This window comes from Lepisosteus platostomus, chromosome 8 (genome assembly GCF_059453375.1).
Source record: "Lepisosteus platostomus isolate fLepPlt1 chromosome 8, fLepPlt1.hap1, whole genome shotgun sequence".
Classification (NCBI taxonomy): domain Eukaryota; kingdom Metazoa; phylum Chordata; class Actinopteri; order Semionotiformes; family Lepisosteidae; genus Lepisosteus; species Lepisosteus platostomus.
This window is the reverse complement of record NC_142618.1, coordinates 54,171,668-54,186,203: the sequence shown is the minus strand read 5'-3', so window position 1 is coordinate 54,186,203 and position 14,536 is coordinate 54,171,668. Positions and strand designations below refer to the sequence as shown.

General features: G+C 33.5%; 1 protein-coding gene across 3 annotated transcripts in view; it reads right to left on the bottom strand.

Annotated features, from left to right (window-relative positions):
- The window catches only part of ralylb (RALY RNA binding protein like b), a 157,850-nt gene that overhangs the window by 25,846 nt on the left and 117,468 nt on the right, over positions 1-14,536 (bottom strand). For all 3 annotated transcript variants that reach the window (XM_088643955.1, XM_088643953.1, XM_088643954.1), the window contains exon 3: positions 6,934-7,009. In XM_088643955.1, the coding sequence (XP_088500081.1) occupies positions 6,934-7,009 (76 nt within the window). The remainder of the gene's footprint in view (positions 1-6,933; positions 7,010-14,536) is intronic.

The following is a 14,536-nucleotide window of genomic DNA, read 5'->3' as shown; positions in this document are numbered from 1 at the left end:
CTAAATTCCAAAGAAATTAGCTGAAACAATAAAAAAAAATCACTAATTACGCATATATAAATTGTTTCCGCTCACTTGTCACATTTTTAATTCATGTTATTTTTACATTTATGACACAGTGATCAGGACTGTAGAAATCTAATCTACAAAACATTTAGATTAAAATAACTGAAAATGTCATATTTATACAACCTAATAAATATTTTTTATTAATGAATAAATATTATGAGGATATTATTGTGATGCATTAAGGAATATACAGCTACTGAACTGCTGAATTCAAGACATTTTAATTATACCTTAAATGCAGTTGATTTATTTTAAAAACTAATTAATTGATAGTGAAATAACACAAATTATGTCAATGCTAGACAGTTGCATAATACATGTTCTGATTGTACTTCTGGTATTTACATTTAGATATCTATAGTATTTAAATCATTTGACCATCCATCATTAAAATGTCACATATAAGCAACTCACAACCTATTGCTTATCATGGAATTATAGGGCACAAGGAATGAACTATAAACTCTGGTCAGGATGTCAGTCCACCACAGGTCTCATACATATATGCAAATAAATGGGAATAATGATTAACTTAACATGCCTTTAGAAGATGGTGTACCAAATAATCAGATAATCAACAAATACATCAATCAGAAAAAAATGATCGAATAACTGGATTTTTAGAGCCAGGATTTTGAAATCCAGTCAGTGACAGCAACATATTTACAAGTCATAAAGGTCTCAGTTACCGCTTTTCATAAGCAAACCAATATCTAAATTATATAACTACAAAGGTGGAATAAAAATCTCAAGATCCCATTCCCCTTCAAGGACTGAACATTAAAGCCCTGCAATTCCATGGCACTGGACAAACTAATTCTGTCTAAGACTAAGACTAATCTGTGAAGAATCACTTGGAAAGAGAGATTGTCGACACAGATCTGAGCTCAGTTTTACACCAAAGTCTCAGCACAGTGCAAGTATTCCAACAGAAATAATTTGTTTTACTAACCAACACATTTTAATTTGGCCATCAAATCCCTGTGATTTATTAAATAAACAATGTAATCTAATGGTAAAAGTTAATTTTACAGATTAATAAGTAAATGGATCTATACAAAACAAGATTCAACAAGAATTCCAGCCCAGTAAAGAATTTCAGTGGGTTTTCTCCACTAAGGTTTGCTATTTAGAAAGAAGGGGTGTTACCATTCAAGATGCATTTTAGTTTAGTTTGAAAATATCACTTGCTCTTATTACAAGGTTGTATAACTGGGAATTCTGTGGGGTGTTCAGTTGTTTTGAAGCAAATTAAGATGTACTGAGTTTCTCTGAAGTAATTTATAAAAGAAAAACAAGTGAAAAATGTTATTGAAGGAACATGTAAAAAATGTGCATTTCTAGCCAATAACACATTGCAGCCAAAATCAGAATGGAAATAAGTCAGCTGAATTAAATGCAGTCTGTTCAACTGTTTTTACCAGGAGTGGTACTGAATTTAAATTAACCCTTTCATCCAAAACTTTAAAAAAATCAAATATGAGTTAGGCAGCAATTGAGAAATTGCTCAGTTCCATATACAGTATGACACCACCTTATTGTCATACTTTTTGACGACTTTTAGGTAACTGTGGTGCTAAAATAAATGCTAAAACAAATTATGTTGTCCTGATTAAATCTTTGGTTTTCCAATTTCTATATGAAGAGAACCGCGAAGGAAATTAATCACAAGGTGAAATAATGAGAAATAAACATTATTTCTGTCAACATTTGCGATCAGTGTAGCAATCACAAATTCTGTAAATTCTGGTGCAATATTTCTGTTCAGTACAGAATACATAAAATTAACACTTAATGGGAACCACTGGTTATTTTATTTTTTCTTCACTTCTTTGTTTTAAGCATTAAAACATCTACTGGGGCATAGCAAAACAAAAACACTTCTAATAAACAACCAGCAGTAACAGCACAGTGTCTGAGACTGCAAAGACAATTACCATACATTTGCCAAGGTAGAAGAGGTGTTACTTTCTATCAATAATTTTTATGTCATGTGTCCTTGAAGCTTCATTTAAAAAAAACAAAAGGCAAGGTGCAGATTTGTCTGCTTTGTTCTAGTGCAAAGAGACATTGGTGTCTTTATTCTATTTATATACTGTAGATACTGAAAAGCATCAGAAACACAGCATATGAGCCTTGAAGCCAACCGTATTTATTAAGTTTTTAATATCTTGCAGTATATTAAACTTGCTTTTAAAGTACAGCCTTATGTTTTAACAAGGAACATTTTGCTACATTTGTATTCGAATAATTAACAAGGAGATGTTTCTAAATGTGAATGAACATGTGGTATTACTCTGACCAGACACATTGGGTCTTTTTGACATTTTTTTTCAGCCACATTACCACTTTGTAGCCTGATCTTCTCAGATCTCACAAGCTGAAGAAGGCTGGGCATGATCAGTTTTGGGATGCGAGTTCACTAAGTAAAAATTAGGTTGTAGAACAATTGGACAAGACAATAAAACATTTTTGAAGTACTGTATAAATGCTCCTGAAAACATTTCAAAATGCATTCTCTCATTCTCTCAAGCACCGAGGACAATTTTGACACAGCCAGAACATTTGGTGGTTTGAACACGATTCAGCACATGTGAAATCCCCAAATGCCACATCAAATGTCGTTATCAACACACCACTACCACACTACCTTCTTCATCAAAAATGGAGTACAAAACACTTTAAACTTGAATTGTGGCAAAAGTATATTACGTTTAATATCAATATTCTTGAAGTTCTACAACATTCTGATGACATTTGTTTACTGTACTCTGTCATCAATAAGGACTACTTATCATTGTTATAAGTGATAAAGAGGATTGTCTTAGGTAAGCTATATTCTACCAAGCCAAATATTACAATGTAAACACAACAATTCTCACATTTGATCTGCCCACATTTAAACAATCAAATTTTGTGCAGAATCACATTTTGAACAAGGACAAAGATCTGTTTAGCTCCGGTGACCTTAGAAGATTCTGATAAGTAAGGCCTGGGTGTTTTACCCTGTATTTCAATCCTCTAGCACCAAGAGATCGATATAGCCCTTTCTAAGCTACTTATTAAACAATAACGACACTGCAGTACTTTAATCATGTCAATTAGTCATTTAATAACTGCAGCTTACACACATAATCATGAAGATTAACGGTGATGTTCGTGGCTATTGACACTTAATCATGCATCCATAATTAAGAATAATTCCAGAATAGTTTTTCTTTGTCTGAAGAAAGAAAAAATACTGAATTCAGAAAGAGTGCAGTGATATACAGTACATATAAACTGAGTCAAATGCAAAAATAAAGTAAAGTGCATGTATAGTTCAGGTGGGTAGCTGCGTCAGCATGTGTAGGCTGCAAAGGAACAAGTAATAGGTTTATTCCATGCTGAAAAGAGAAGAACGAAAACACAACGCTTTGGCCGTGGAGCCTTCTTCAGGTGCATGTATATGTCATTAAGAGTTTAGTTTAAAAAAGTGCTGCATTTTCTGTAGGTTTAATAAAAGTCAGCTGGTTTACCCATTCTTCTTTCACAAACTAACTTGAACTGCTATGTGAAAACCAGCCTATATGAAAAAAGACCTCTTTTCAGACTCAATGGAAATGGTAAACTGACAAATATTCAGCCTTTCATTTTAAGCTGCAAAATATTTTTAATTTCATTCCAAACTTCACTGAAACACATGCTACTGACATTTTCTTTTCCACTTTGTTTTTATTTATCCACTTCAGATTTGCATTCTTTAAAAAAGTCTGAAATCTAACTGCACACTTGTTTTGGGTTGAATATCCTGATTACCTTAAGAAGGCTGTGAGATGACTGAAATTTGTTCTATTTTTTAAAACCTGATCCAGATTCAAGTATGTAGCTTAACATGAACTAGCTTAACATTTTTCAAAACACCATATTAGATCAGCCAGAATCTTACCATGCATCACAATTAGAAGGAGCCGAGTTTCCAAGCCTTCTATATCTGTCAGGATTCTATTTAATTCTTTAAACAGTATTGTATGTGGTGAAATGTCAAATTCCATTTCCACAAAGATTAATGTACTTGGAATGGTATTCTGCACCAGAAGAACAACAATCCAGTCACATTTATAAATTCTATTTCAAATTAGGCATCAACCATACTGTAGATGCAGATAAACTACAGCTACCTGGGTAATTACATACTGTATGTACCGATAAAAAATGTTATCAGGTCTTAAGTTTTGTTTTGTGCAAAAGAGCAACCTGCAGTAAAAAGTTCTTTTTCAGTTTACTTGTTACATCATTTATCACATTTTTTTAAAAAGGTGTCCATCTTGGAATGGTTGACGGTTTCTAGGGGTACATTAGAGCAGATCAATATCTCAAATTTCAAAGACGCAAACTAGGGGTTTTGTGATGTCTTTTGCACAGAACTCCATCTCACCAGTGTTAATCTCAGCCATTTATTTTTTATACATTTCATCCATCAGAGTACAGTGCACAAGGAGGACATTGCGGCTCTCATCCATTCAATGAAATGCATTTTGACGTAGTTAGGTGGGTAGCTGCATCAGCATGCGTAGGCTGCAAAGGAACAAGTAAAGGTTTATTCCATGCTGAAAAGAGAAGAAAGGAAACACAATGTTTCAGCTGTGGAGCCTTCTTTGGGTGTGAAAAAGTCAGAAGAAGGCTCTCAAAGAAGAAGGAGCACACCCAAAGAAGGCTCCACAGCCAAAACGCTGTGTTTCCTTTCTTCTCTTTTCAGCATTGTGATATAGTTTGTAATTTTCTTTAATTACAATTCCATCAGCAAGTCTGTCCTGTAAATCTGAATGTTTTTAAATCATTAAGTGTGCATAATTAAGCTGTTCTTTGTGGAGAAGCACCAAGTGCTGAATCACACAAATAGAAATTCATTGTTATGATACAGAATATATTACACTCCTAGTGGAATAATTCTGGTAGAATAAATGCACCTTTAGCCTTGTTAGACTTTGTTTCCTGGTATCTACTGAAATAGGAATAAATCAACAAAAATTGTTACAATGTTTGTGGTGTTTTAAATCAAACGGGTTCAATTAATCTAACTTTCACAATATTATATCCTTCTACATGATGTCTGACATCAGGGAAACAGGTGTTGTCCACCATTTGTTTTGCTCTATTAAACATACTAGGCTAGGCTGGCCAACAGTGCTTTCCAAACCAACTGTAGAATTTTTAGATTTTCCTTAAAGATTTGAAGCATTTGAAGCAACATTTATCAGGATTTCCTGACAGAAAAAAATTAAAACACTGCAGGATTTTTTTGTTGTCCATTTGGAATTTGTCTTTTCATTCACATTTACTCTTTTTTGTCACACAATTGCATCCTAAACTTTAAATCTGGTTTTCATCTTTATAGCTTAGCTGTGTTACTAAAAAGAACTCTAAATTTCTCAATTTCCTCATGCACATTAATGAAATATTACATTTAATCTATGTATCTAGGGTTTCTTTTTTCTGTAAGAGGTCAACATCCAAATGCAAATCATTCTGAATATAAAGAATATCCTTATAAAACATTCATATTTGATAAGCTATTTAATTTCTGCCTTAATGTTTGTGATAAGAACAATGGTGTAACCTAAATCTATGCCCCCACTCCAGGACTCTCCAGGACGTACAAATACTCATCTTCTTTAAGTATATATCAAGAAAAGATTGCTCTCATCGATGAAGAGGTCTTCTCTTCTTTTTAGTCACCGTCTTCGTGTTAAAACTGTCAAGCCATTTTATAACAGCACCATTTACTTTGGCTTCTGTCTTACTGTCTGCTTACAACATTCACTGTTTCTTAACCACAGTGTGAAATCACTCTGTAAACTGCTAACTTTTCAAAAACAAACTTGTGCTTTCTGCACATCACACACAGAGAGATCACACATCAGGTCAAAACAGCGGACTTATTACTACCTTCTTTCCCAGTAGGTTTTGAATTTGTAAGCATGTAAAAAGAAATGTAACTGAATTTTGACAAATCCAAAAAATGCGGGCAAAATTTTTCTTAAAAAATTGACAAACAGAACTATAATATGCGTCACTATGCGTAGGCTGCAAAGGAACAAGTAATAGGTTTATACCATGCTGAAAATAGAAGAAAGAAAACACAAGGTTTCAGCTGTAGAGCCTTCTTCCGCTGTACACCTTTCTTTCTTCTCTTTTCAGCATGGAATAAACCTATTACTTGTTCCTTATTATTGCATATATTACATAACACAGAACATGCATGTAACGTGCAATGGGCAGAAAGACTGAATGTTTTATTTAAGCCACTTTATTTAGGAAAGTTACAGCCCACTATTTCAGGTTTTATATATTCATCAGTAATTTATTGATTTTCAATTTAATTTAAGCTTTTTATAACTCATTGACTAAAAAGGGTGTGGACTAAGAAGACTTTTCTGTATCCTGTTGGGTCGGTTGTTGTAACGTAGAGAAAGACATTTCTTTCAAATGGCTGCAATAAAATGACCAGCTGTATAAATGGGTGCATATGTAAGTTTGGAGAAGAGCATCGGCCAGATAAATCAATATTGACTAAAACTGGTAAATACTCTATGTTTTTATTGCAGATGACATTTTAAATAATATATGAAGGCAAAGGTGCAAAGAATTAGGATACTTTAAAAGGACACATGACACATTTGGTCCAAATATTTGCTAAACATCTATCTTTTAAGTTACATATTGTCCTATTTAATTTAATTTTTCACTTATATGAGTTAATGGACCAAAACAACTAAGTTTTTTTCTCCTGCTGTAAGAAAAGGCTCCCACAATGGAAGAGTGAGTGAGACATTTGAGAAGGAAATAAAACAAATACATAAAATTTTCATAAAAGCATCTCACCTATAAACAGCCGAAAGAGGTCGCTTGGATCCAGCTTTAGGTCTGTAAGGCTTAGGCTCCCCAGCCATATTAATGTCTACAACAGAAACAAAACACAGTAGGTTTATATGCAAACATTTGTAAAATATTCTTCCATATTTCTCAAATCATGTCCAAAGCTTTTTCTGAATGAGCACAGGCATGGCAGATGAGTTATATTGTGGCTCTATCTAAAACAGTCAAGTGTACTGTGAACCTAAGACCAGTAGTTACCACTTACAAGTTTCATTAATAAATAAAATCAAATAAAACCAGTCACCTTTAAGGATTTGCTATTAATTCAGACACAATTATTTTGTAATTTTTACAAAGAGCATATTCAATCTGAAACTTAAACTTGACTAATCTTAAATATACAACCACCTTGTATTAAGTTACCAATAGGGTGTGGAAATATTCTCTTAGAGTGAAGCGCATTGTCATTTAGTGCATATGTTAGATGTAGAAATTAGGATTGGAAAATCAGACCTGAACTCAGTTAATCCATCTAGTGTAGGTCATTCAATAGTCGTTCCACTTTCTCGAATGAATCCAGGTTCAACTAACTTTCACAATATATCTCGAACTCAACTTACAGTTAATAAAATTATAAATTGTTTTTTTTTTCTTGTGCAGGTTACCTAACACTATCTTAAACACTTATGTTTGGGTAAACAGAATAATAGCATCATTAAGATATCTTAGAAAGGCACTGAGAGACATACAATGAAGTCATTAAAAGAGAAATGTTCTGAAAAGAGAAATAAGTCAAGCTGCCAGCGTAGGCAAAGTGATTTACTGCTGTGATTTATGTAAAAAAATGGAAAACCTAAAATATTGGGGTCTTCAGAAGGGCAACATTTTCTCAACCTGACTGATAGCTGCTCCTTCGCTCATCTCTTTTAAACCAAAGAATAATGATTCTATCTTGTCTGTTTTCTGTTCTATCTCCTATGATCACCTTGGGTGTGATTTTCAAGGTCAAAACCATTGCACTTTCAAAGCTATTAGAAGAGATAAAGGACCCAGACAGATCTGTAATGTTATGTATAGCGGTGTCATCTATAACTCAAATAGCTTTAAAAGGTTTTAGCCACGATTACAGATAGAAAAATGATTTTTTTTTATTTATAAGCAAATTCTCCTTTTAAATAAAATGGCAACAAAACTGCTGGTAGTCGCACTCAAGCTTTTCCCTAGTGTTTTTAATTGTTCAACAGAAAAGATTTTTTGAACACGTTAATATGGACTTGTGAGTATGTTATTGAAGAAAAAAAAAAAGACAGTTGTCTTTTCTGTGGTTCATTTGTGGCTCAGGAAAAGTGGAAACATTTGTATTTTTTCATAGAAAAGAGCGGAAAGCCAACATGCATTATTAAAAGTAGATGCTGCTAAAAAAACAATAATAGGTGATTTTTTGCTGTTTTAAGACAACTGGTATCTAGAAAATAAATCATATCCCAGATTTTCATTGTTCATTTTTTGACATCTCATGTCCTTCTACCTTTCCTTTTACAGATTCTGTTTTCTAATTAAAAAGAGAAACTGATAATTATGAAACAAAGCGAGCTGTTTCTCACTTATCATAACAGGAGCTGTTTGTTTTACATGTCCCTTGAGCAGAGCTTACAGGTAATGCTAATGACTAATCCCAGATTCTATAACCCATATTTCAGACATGCAGTTTACCAATTGATATAGATATACAACTATCTCTTGGTTTCCCAAAGTAACTCATTCCTCAAAAACTGTTTGGAAAGAGACAAATCACATTAAAAGTTCAATTTCTATAGATATAGAAGCTTATCATAAGTCCATTAAGTAAAGATTCTTACTATTACCTTAAGAGTGCTGAATTGTCCAAATAAGAACAATAGTGCATGTTTGTAATAATTACCCTTTTAACTTTGTATAATAATTAACAAGACAAAATATGTAAAAACTGTGAAACTGTTGAAGATGTTGAGCAACTGTTAACTAAGCTGAGCTGAACTAAGGTGAACAAAATGCAAATATGTTTTGATTTTTGATTTTGTCTTTTGTTTTCCTTATTTTCTCTGCCTTTGTAACACCTGCGGCACTAGCAACACATTTTGCTCAAATGTTTAAAAACACTGAGCAGCTACAAAGTAAAGCAGCTGAATTGTAATGCAAATGGCTTAATTCAGCAGAAAAACAATCATTAAAATACATGCTTTGTTGTAGCATTCATACAGCAAGGGCTGGGTGTATATGGCTACACTGTGTATTTATTTTTGCTAGTTACTTACTGAGATATTTTGACAATATTCTTTTCAGCCAAACAGAAATGTACAGTATATAGTTTACAATAATTACAACTGTTATATTTTTCAGCTAATGCTAAAATACATTACATTGGAGATATTTCTTGTAAAGAATACAAAAAACATTACAAATAAATAATACTATGTAAAGAACATGCTCAGTATCTTGATAATTCATGGTATGTATGGCCGGCCTGAAGCCCATTTAAATCAAATCTGGCCCGCCATAGCAAATGAGATTGTCACAACTGTCATAGAGGAAGCAGTAAAAATGAAACCAGCTGTTCTCCAGGAAGAATGTTCTCCATGGTCCTGAAATCTGTTAAAAAGAATTTCAGTGGTTGCTTGGTCTGTATTTTAAACACAAAACTGGTTTGAGCTTCAATAAACCATATAACCTGTCAGGACCCTTGATAAATTATGTTGCTAGATACTGGATTTACCATATAATAGAAATAAAATACAGGTACATGATATTATTCCGTTGCCTGTTACACATACTGTATGTTAATATTAACAAGTGGGAGAATGATTTTTGGAGACACATTGAAACACTTTTGAAGACCAATGGAAACTTAAAAATGATCTCAAAGTTCTTCCAAAATAAGCAAATATAAAATAATGTTATTAAATAATTATATAATAAAAAGAGACACATGCACATTAATACTGTATGGCAGCAGGCTGCAAGCATTTCGGACACAGTGATCCCTTGAGTATACAGTATCAGCACTAACAAAAAGTAATAGTGGTTATGTAGAAAGGCAATTCTGGGAATAATAAAAGACGAACACTAAGCGAGTGAATTACTTTTATTTTTCATTATGAATCAATTACTGCCTTACAGATGTTTTTTCCACAAACACTCAAAGTGTAAAAAAGAAAATATATTAATCTAAATGGATAAACGCTGAGAGATATGGTTAGTAAAACTATTGACATTTTATTGAAGTTTATGTGTTACTAAAATCTCCGTGGTAGTCACTAAACTGTTGTTGTAAATTTAAAGCACTAATAAAAAACAGGTCAGAAAACCCTTTTCATCATTTCTTATATCACTTTTTTTCATTAATCTGCATTACAGTTGAAAGCTTAAATTCCTTTTTTTCCCCCTCGCTTCCCAAACTGTGCTCCAGAACAAAAAAAGTGCTGTACTATTTGAGAGAAAATCCAGACACCTCCACTTGGCACATCAATAAAAATCCAGCATGACTATCACAATTACATATATGAATAGACTGATTTGTAGGTGAAGATGACAGAAAGCCTGAAATTAAAACAATTTTAAAACAATGTCATGCGCAGGTTTAGTGTTCAGCGGTTACTAAAAACTTGGAAATTGTGACTTTTTTCCTGTTTGGTGATTTATTTTTCCAATTTTATGGCAGCGGGCCAGGATGAGGTATGTATAAATGTAAAAAAATGAGTAACAAAAACAGTCGTGACCCTATGCACTCTATAAATTCTGTAGTTGAATAAACTGTTTGTACAGGCCCTGCTTATCATATAGAGTAGTACAATAGTTTTTTACATTCAATGAGTTCAATTATTTTACAAAGGATTGGAGGAAGGGAGAGGGAGAACAACTTAACACATTAATATGTATTCATTGTACAAGAACATCAAGCAGTCCTACAGAATATGAGGAAATTAAAGTTGTCTTTTTTCTGATAAGAGTCCTGGATTTAATTAGAATTTATTTACCTAATCAACATCCCATTTTGCAAAATATTAAAAAATGAGGGATAGAGTCATAAAAACACAGCAGTGATAAATACATATGAATCCTAGGCAACAATTCTTATCCTTTAATAATCTGCCTCCAAGCATGTTAAAAATTGAGTAAAAACAGCACCCTAAATGAGTTCTGTTGGCAATGATTTTAATATTGTTGGACTGTGTCCAAGAGCCAACAATACAGTATTCGCTGTTTTCTAAAACATGTGTTCTATCTCTCCTTGAAAAAAAGGACATGGATTGAACATCAACCTTATTAATAAACCTTAAGTTATTTATTGTGTTTTCTGTTGTAAACACACAACTCTGTCCATAGAGTGGTACCTACTATTTTCTGGACCAAAAGCTACTAAACGTTGTGTAATCAGTGCTCTGTAATCACTATTGATCTTGATGTGGTCCTTACATTGGCTTATTCAATACGGTACCTTTTATGATTTGAACACCCTAATGAAGTCCCCATGTAAAATTATTTTTTCCAAATCAGGTACTAGTCTTGGTGTCCTCCTTTGTATGGCCCCTAAAACATTCTTATTTTTCTTGTAGCGCTATATTCCAAATGTACTTAAAAAAGGCACTGTATAATTTTATCATTTCTGCCCATGATTTACATTCTGCACCCTTTAATACAGTATGCATTTAAAGATTCTGTGGGCTTTTTCTATTGCTTCTCTGCAGATCGTCTTGACAAAAAAGCATTATTGGTTTTACAAACCATCTTCCAACTCACTGTTGGGCTGCAATCTGTTCATAGTCTTCATTAGTGAAAACTTTGATTTCTATGCTTGTCAAGTTATATTTCTTTCCAGGGAACAACATTATATAGTGTCCTCTATTGGTAGGAAAGAGAAGAAGACTCTTCCTACAAAGTTTTACAGCAACGTACCATATGTGAGCCATTCAGCCCATGGCCTTTCTTGTTAATACAGCAGTCAGTCATCTTTCCCATGCAGGAATCACTTTGGCCTTGACAGCCATTTTGGCTAAGTAAACCAACTCCATTCTCCCCTACACTTTGACTAAAGCATATTCTTAATTCCTTCTACTTGTCTTTCTCATGATTTATATATACATTCCTCACCAATTTTCTTGTGGTTGTTTAGTGCTGTATAACCTTTTTAATGAAAACAAAAAATCTCACCATTAATTTAAAAATATTTAATAATACGGACAAATCCATAAAACTAATTCAGATTGATCTTTGCTACATACTGTAGTTCTAGTACTCAACTGTGGATAAAATGTTTTCTTTTCGGTAAGTACAAATCCACAGTAGAAAATTAAGCCATATATCTTTTTTTCATTTTAGCTGAACGTAATACAAAAATGTAGTAAAGCATATGTTTTGACAGGCGTGACTAAAGTCATATCATTTATTGATATGGATAAAAAGGTATGGCGTATACCACTGTGCCCAAAAAATCTGGACTGGGGAGATATCAAAGAAAGACTGGCAACACATGAATCTGTCATTAGTCACAGAGTTGTACATCTTTTCTTCTTTTTTAAGTTTCCCCTGTGAGTTGTTCTCATGTACAGTATATGGTGCTGGCTATTGTTAATACCTACTTAGAAGAAAAAACAGATCAGAATATTAAGCAAATATTCCTTTAACCCACCCCCACCTCTTGTTCCTTCAGTCAAGTGCTGCTCAATAAACCTGCCTTCAGCCCCAGAGCGGCTCAGCCCTAGCTCTCCAAGTGTCTATGAATTAATTCTACAGACCTTTGCTGCAAGAGACAAATTGGGAAAAAACTGGTGTTCAAAGTAATTGAATATGAAGCACTAACTTGCAACAATAAGTGATGTTTCAGAAAATTATAACTAATGATGGGTAAATTGCTCTTTAGCAGGTCAACAGTGCACAAAGAAAATTGTCTGACTGTTAGGCCACTACATGACAATCGTAGCAGAGTAAAAGGGGGTCACCTTGAAAGTAAATTGGATGAAATGCCTGAAGAGCACCAGAGGCAAAACATAATTGAAAGAGGGGAAATTTGTACTGTAAGCTACATGCAACTGTATAAAAATGCCATTTGAAAGAGTATTTAACAAAAATGCAATATCCATACCATATAATATATCAACAAATTCTGTCCTGAATTTGCCTAACAGTAATGAGAGTAATAAGAGTAATGAGAGATAACTCCTTTGTATTTCTTTAAAATTGGAGAATTAATTGGCTGCAGAATTCTCAACTGGCAGGCCGGCAAATGTATAAGCTGCTGGATCATTAGGTTATGCACCATCAATATTTAGTAAATTCACATTATGTAAATTACAATAAACGCAAGAGAGTTCTAGTTCTCCCACATCAACATATTGTATCATAATTATTATATATACTTTTATGCTCAGAGTGAGGTGTCATTGTCCACTTTTTTTACACAATGGGTTACTGGGGTCTGGAAAAAACAGACAGCCTGTCTTATTTCAGGGAAAGGTTAGATGTAATTCCTGGAAGGACTACTAGCATCCAAATGTGCTAGATGGGTCAAAGGGCCTCCTCGTACTTGTTCTTTCCTACGTGCTACTGCACGTGGGCGTTTCACAAACAGAAAATGTTACAGATCTAAATCTCTAAATTTAAGCTTTTGAACTTTAAATACAAAATAAGCTTACAATAACTTTTATTGCAAACATTAACATCACCGATGGTATAATTTACCATTTTATTTTTACAAGTGGTATCTAGAGTATTTCAGTTAGTGTCTGTCTTCAAAGATTCATTGCCTTCACATCTTCTCATTCCTATCAAATTTCAAGCACTATTGTAATGTCATGTTTTTTTTCCTACTGCTATGCTCCTCTAATATGTCTTTCACCCCACGGGAAAGAGACAGCAGTGGCACATAACATTTTGCTCCTGTTAAAATGTGAAGAGCGTTTATTTCTATTGGATAGGATTTATACATAATGAAAACTACTGTAAGCTTTTGTTTCCTTTGCTGTAATTTGTCTCTTCAAAGACTCCTTCTCCTCCTCATCCCACCCTCTACACAAACCTTAAACCCTGACTTCCTCTAAGATTGCAGATCTCTTCGATTCAAGATTGAAGCAAAGTTTCCAATAGGCGACTGTTCAATTGAAAAAGGATTCTGTCAATATTCACAACATCACGTTCCTCATCATTTAGTATACATTTCTTTAAATGAATTGAGGCTGTCAGGAGAAATCTGAAATGCATCATGAATGTACAGCATTTAAACCCACACCACAGAGGTTTTTCTTAAAAATGCAAGACACAAAAATGAATCATCTTCATTAAACTCTTACCCAATTCTGTAAATCAGTGTCAAATTTGCTGAACATTCCCGAAAATAAGTCAAAATAATTCTGAGGTGCCCTGGAGCATGGTTTAAGATGTATTTTTCTTTCCAAAACATATCCTCCTCTGTACCAAAACTAAGGGTGAATTACACAGGAAAACTGAACAATTGCTGTGAAAAAACAATAAAAAAATCCCAGGCCTTCTAAATGTTTCAAGAAAAAATAAATCATGTTGACTAGGATGCAATAACTAAAGTTCTAACTTTTTCTACAACTTCACTTGCTCAATGGTA